This window comes from Anomalospiza imberbis, chromosome 3 (assembly GCF_031753505.1).
Source record: "Anomalospiza imberbis isolate Cuckoo-Finch-1a 21T00152 chromosome 3, ASM3175350v1, whole genome shotgun sequence".
Classification (NCBI taxonomy): domain Eukaryota; kingdom Metazoa; phylum Chordata; class Aves; order Passeriformes; family Viduidae; genus Anomalospiza; species Anomalospiza imberbis.
This window is the reverse complement of record NC_089683.1, coordinates 77679218-77685217: the sequence shown is the minus strand read 5'-3', so window position 1 is coordinate 77685217 and position 6000 is coordinate 77679218. Positions and strand designations below refer to the sequence as shown.

The following is a 6000-nucleotide window of genomic DNA, read 5'->3' as shown; positions in this document are numbered from 1 at the left end:
ACTAAAGACTGTCATGGTTTGGCTCTATGCTGAGTGAAGATGGACTGTCTTTGAAAGTGTCAATCATAATCGCCACTGCTCAGTGTCAGGATCTGTAGACTTTAAAAAATTGGGATTTTTTTTCCAATCATATTTGCTGTTAGTTAATGTTCCCACTTTTCCTTTTTTTTTTTTTCTGCTTTAAACAAGTTGTTTCTAGTAACCTGCAGATCCTTAACTCTGGAAGTTTAAAAACAGGGGCAGCTGCCCTGAAATCAGTACTGGGAATGTCATAGCAACCTCTCTTTCCTCAGAGCTTGATTCTAGTTTAATTCAGAAGGGTGTCAAATCAAGACAGACAAAAAAATCAGCCATACCCACTGTCCTAGGTCTCTCTCCTAGTTCCCCATCCTCCTCAGAAGAAAATAATTTACTGTTACTTCAGGCTGACTGTTATGAGGCACCAAGTAAACTAATTTATCAGAAAAGACAGACAAGCAGGTTAATTAGGATCACAACAGTATGGGTATGGGGCATATATTGTAACGCACACTTTGCATTATTTCACCACACCATGCCCAGTTATTTTCTTTCTGAAATTGTTAGGATGGCCTGGAATTTTAAGTAGCATTTAAAGCCAAAAGGAATTTTACTACTTCAATTTTTCCAAATTAAAAATGACATTTACTCTGAAGAATTACAAGTTTCATCTATCCCTCGGATGTATGGCCTGGGGAAAGAGAGGGCAGTGGGTAACTTACTCTGCTCAGGCCACAAGGCCAAATTCTGATCCACGTTCTGCTACTGCCATGCTCCAGTGTCTGGATGTCCAGGGTCTGGCTGAAGTTTTGAAAGACTCATGTAGTGAACACTGTGGGAATAAGTTCTGGATGTACAAAAACTCTACTGTAGTTCTGCCAGTTCAGCAGAGCTGCTTCAGTCCAATACTGCTATAACCAAGCACAGCATCCCGCTGTACTGTATTTAAACACTGACAGATTATGGTTGTTAAACTGTGTGAGCTACACAACTATCAAGTTTAATCATCTTGTAACAATCTTCTGACATTAAAGCTTGTACCTCTGGTTAGTTTCCAGGTAGAGTCTCTTTATACAAGCACGCTGGAATTTTTTTTTTTTTCTTCAAAACTTAAGACACTTCATAGGAAAACAAACCAACCACACATGGGCAAACCTGTTGCTGAGAGTATACAAAGAAGTGCATCTTTCCAGCACATCATCCAGCCCAAACCCCAGAGGAAAACAACAGAGCACAAATTCAGATATGCACAGCAATTATTCATCCTCTGATCTCACTTGAAGGACTGATATGCACTTAAGAGTTTTCAGCAGTTGCATTTGTTCCCTTTGGATTGAAGCAGTCTCTGAAGGTGCTACTTTTGTTTCTGCTTGTTGTCATTGTTGCCGTAGGTGGAGCCCTTGTTAATTTCTGTAACCCCGATCATCCATCTGACACCAACAGAAGCTGCAAAACAAACACAGTTAAAGCTGCTTGAGGCTGGGTCTGAAGATCTGTACTGGTGCAGCATCATGAAAGAGACCTTGGATGAAAGGTGCATTTGATGCTCCCACACTTCCACATCAACTTATTTGCCTATGGCATCTCATGAAGGAAGAGCCTCAGGCTGGACACATCCCCTCCCATCAGCAGGAAAGAGGCTACAAGGAACCAGGATGGGTGTGAGACTCACAGGTGTGCACAGCCCTGAGTGCCATGGGAAGGGAATTCTGCTGGCTTTCAACAGCCCCACGTGTGAAAGAGCACAAGCAAGCGCAAGGGAACTTCAGATCTTGATAAACAAAAAAAAATGTAAGTTGTGGTATTTGTTAATGGTAGTTCATGAAAAAGTCCATTACAAGAAAACAGGTTAATTTAAAAGACTTTTGTAGATTATTCAGTAATAATTCACCATGTGCAAGGATTATTTTATTTATTTATCTGTAGCACTTGAAGTGACTAAGTTGAATGCAACTTAACCTAAACTCCTTCCCTCACACATCTGGTTTCTTTGTAAAGGGGCTCAGCTGCCCAAAATCTATTATTCCTCAAGCTTCTGCTCAGCTACTGTACACGTTCAGAACTGCCATGCTTGTTTCAGGCCTAAACCTATTAGGAAGTCACAAACATCTTCTCTCTGCTCAGAATACTTAAAAAAAAATGAACCCAAACCAAACAAACCTAAGAAAGCCACGAACCTCCCAATCCCACTCTTTCTGACTGATGGTGACAGTAAGGTGAAGTGCTCTTAATGTCTTGTTCCCATCAGTCTTTACTTCTCTAAGATGACTCTGGATTCTCACCAGCCAAAGGACTCGTTATGGTTAAGTCAGTGCATGAGATCATCAAGAGAATCCAGAGGTTTCATCCTACTACCAGGCATCCCTTGTGAACCGCAGGGCTGATAGAAGGCTGTGTCCTGGCATTTGCTGCTCTTCAGCACTGGAAGGGGAGGAGGCTGGCAGCTGGTAAACAGTGCTGCCCTGTGCTTTACCAGCTGCTACTTGGCACTACATGGGCCACGAAGAGCCATCACTACAGACTTGTGCGGTGTAGTTTGACAGTAAATTGGCAGTTTTTAGAGAGCAAGTGGTAACTGGATACCAGGGATGAGTCACATGTGATGTGACAGTATGGCTGGACACTGGGAAGCTGGTCTGCCCATGGGGCTGCCCTCAGGTCCTGTGGATGCCAGGAAAGCAGGGCCCTCTCACAGGCAGAAGAACTGTGCAGTGAACAGTCCAGAAAGGGAGCTGGCTCTGAGGGCACTCGCTGTCACTTACACTCCACTGTCAGTCCGTGAATAGAAACACACACCATTGAGACAAGCAAAGGGCTTCACTCTCATTGACAGACAAGAAAAAAAGAAAGAAAACCATCTCTGACATTTAACTGGCCATGAGCTGGGGAACACAAGAGAAAGATCAGTGTGGAGCCTGCAGTCTGGGGTCATAACATAATAGTAAGCATGAAATCATTAAGATTTTAACCACAAGGGATAGAAACAGCATCTGGAGATGAACACAGAGCATAAATAAGAGCAGCTGTTACAGCAGCCACACACCATACTGGGGATTTCATCCTGTTCCAAGAATGCCTGGACACAAAAAACCAACTAATTCAGCAGTTAAGATGTCTTTTTTTGTCCTTTGCTCCCTGGCAGAAGCTGCCACTGCCCTCTATCCCCATTTCACCCTGTAACCCTCAGCACCCTGGGGAAGGTGGGGTGCAAGGAGAAGAGGACCGCTAATGTTTGCCAAGCGTGTGGAAGCAAAGTGGGGTAAGGCTGGGCTGCCTCACTGGTCTGTCCCTGCACTGCCTCCTCGCCACAGCTCTCCTGGAGCTTCAGTGCAGACCTGAGAGATACCTTCACATCAGCAGTGCCTAACTTCATAGCTGTGAGTGTTTAAGACTGCCCTGAGAAGTGCATGAGAGAAGCTATTGGCTGAAGCATCCTTGTAGTACTCCACAGCAAACTGACGTAACTGAGATTCTGCATCTTTGTGCCCACCATTACTCAGCATCCAAAAGATGCAGGAGATTGCCGAGGACCTGCTCTGCCTGCTTAAGTTCTGGGGGCTCGAGGGCTGAGCTGACAAGAGAGCTAAGAGTGTAATTTCTTTCTTGGAACACATTTTAGCTCCAAGAAAATCACCACCTCCACATGTAGTAGCTCATCCCTCAGCAAAACCTTAGCTCAAAGGTTTCCACCTTTTCTTTTACAACTCAGGATTTTTTTCTCATCTGTTGCCCTGCCTTTATACTACACAGCAAGTGCTATAAGCAGCACAGCAGGCAGGGGGCATAAAAATTTCCCACATATAGTTTGCACTTGAGTTATATAGGTTATGCATTGAAATTGAGATTTGTACAACCAAAGACTGTATGAATGGCAGACATTTCCATTGAGGGCCTATCCTACATACTATGAAGAAGAAGAAACAAGCAACATACTCACATAAAAAAAGTACACAATCCACCCCAAATCCTCCAATTTCTAGGCACCAGGCTGAAAGGCCAGACTATCTGGCTGCTCCACCAAAAGGCAGAATCCAGACAGGCATGATCCTGCACATGGTTTGTATCCTGTTGTAAAACTTATTACAACCCTGCTGGCTTGTTCCCTCCTCACCTTCCATTCATCTCAGCCTGCAGGCATCGCCAGCCTCGCTGCCCAGGTCACACCGTGCTCCAGCCCTGCGGTCCACACTCTGCTCCTGGACACTGTGATGTCCCCAGGTCTGCAGTGTGATCCCACCCACACAGTGCACAGTACACACAGCAGCTCCCACAGCCTCCCAGCTGGCTCATCACTACTTGCACTTGGTTCAGAGGGAACGCTTCTCTCACCTAGAACTGATATGTAGCTGCTGGCCCCGTGCCATCAGCCCAGATGACACCATGCTTTTAGCATTAAACATGCAAAAGCCGCTGCTCCCTTTAAAAACCCCCTCATCTTTTGCATACATTCCCCTTTTAACTGCTGTTGACAGCTTTACAGTGAATTACTTCTGGAGTATGAAGGGTGGGTGTCCTCTTCAACACAAGTTACCAAAACATAAAAGGCAACGCAGCATTTGGTTCTTTGAAGCCAAATGAGACTGGGGAAGCAGGAGGAGGAGGAGAAAAAAAAAGCTGCTGTCAAGTACAGATACTGATATTTGACAGACGTGCTTACTGCTTCAGCACCAAAATACCAGCACCAAGTTTTAAATCGTTTTTGTGAGCTAAGTACCTACATCTCTTGCCATGTGTCCTGTGAAACTAAAGCTGGTTTTCAGAACACTTTTGTCCCTCAAACTATGTGAGCATTTATCCTCTGGAGCAGCAACTGCCTTGTATTGATTCAAGTAGTTTCACAAAGGGCTCCTAGTCCCAGAGCAGCAGTAAGGTACGAGCACAGTGTGATGTCTGTTGGGAGTATAAACAGCCGAAATGCTGCACAGCAAAGCACAAGGGGACAGCATTCACAGTATAAAGAATGTCATTTATTTAGGGCTGAAAGAATTTGAGCTGAACCAAGCAGAGCTGTACATACATTGGTTATTCATTCTTAGATCTCAGAGTTAGGGTCTGAGGGATTACCGTCCTTCCACTCCAGCTCAAGCGGAGCATTTTTCTTAGAGCTCTTCCCACCTGAACAGCCAGTTACTTACAAGCCAGTCAGTGTTTTACTGGAGAGCACAATAAGCAGAAACTTATTTATCCAAAGGACAGACCGTCATTTATCCAAAGGACAAATGACAATCTAGAAACAATGCAGAGGGTACCAGGTAAAAGGACCTCCTAGTTACTCTGCTCAATCACAAAAGGTTTATTTTGTGCTTATCTGCACCTGTATCAGGTACTGAAACCCATCCTTAAAACCAACAATCTACTACAATGAGCTATTAGGGACTGCAGTAAAGTTCCTGATTTTGGAGTATCAGGTGAGCTGTCAAAGTGCCATAGAAAAAAACCAAACCACTACCTGTGTGCTTCAGTTACAAACAGTGAGAAAAGGTCTGCTAGGAGCAATGGGAAGAGCTGATTTTGTCATCTGATAAATCCCTCCAGTCTGCAGAAAAACCTTCCTTTTACATTGTTAAGCCACCAGGTACCAATTACCACTCCCACTGTAAAGGCAGCAAACACAGTCCTCCCTGCTTTGCTACGCACTGGCTGTGCTGGGCAGACAGTTCCAGCTGCCACCAAGAGCCACAACCTCCAAGCTGCATTTGTGCCCATGCTCTGCTGTCTCCCAGCCACTGCAGGAATCACTTTGGAGCCCTTGCCTAAAGCTGGAGACAAACTGCAGACTAAACTACTGGCTGCTCCTCTGTCAATAGATGGTTGCACCACATCGAGAACGTTCATGACAGAGATCCCCCTTAGGATACAGGACACAGTTAGGGGAGAATGGCCATCCTACAGAAACTCAGCTGTTGGCTACAAAAGTCAACATGACAGCTTGGGCTGAGGTTTTTTCCTGCATCCACAGAAAGAGACCAATTATTCCCAACT

The 6000-nt window shown here is 44.8% G+C and overlaps 1 protein-coding gene across 5 annotated transcripts in view; it reads right to left on the bottom strand.

The window, feature by feature from the left end:
* AGPAT4 (1-acylglycerol-3-phosphate O-acyltransferase 4) overlaps positions 1–6000 on the bottom strand; it is a 70459-nt gene continuing 64459 nt past the window's right edge. For all 5 annotated transcript variants that reach the window (XM_068185242.1, XM_068185241.1, XM_068185243.1 and 2 more), the window contains one exon: positions 1–1464. In XM_068185242.1, coding sequence (XP_068041343.1) covers positions 1373–1464 — 92 coding nt within the window. In that variant the 3' untranslated portion in view covers positions 1–1372. The remainder of the gene's footprint in view (positions 1465–6000) is intronic.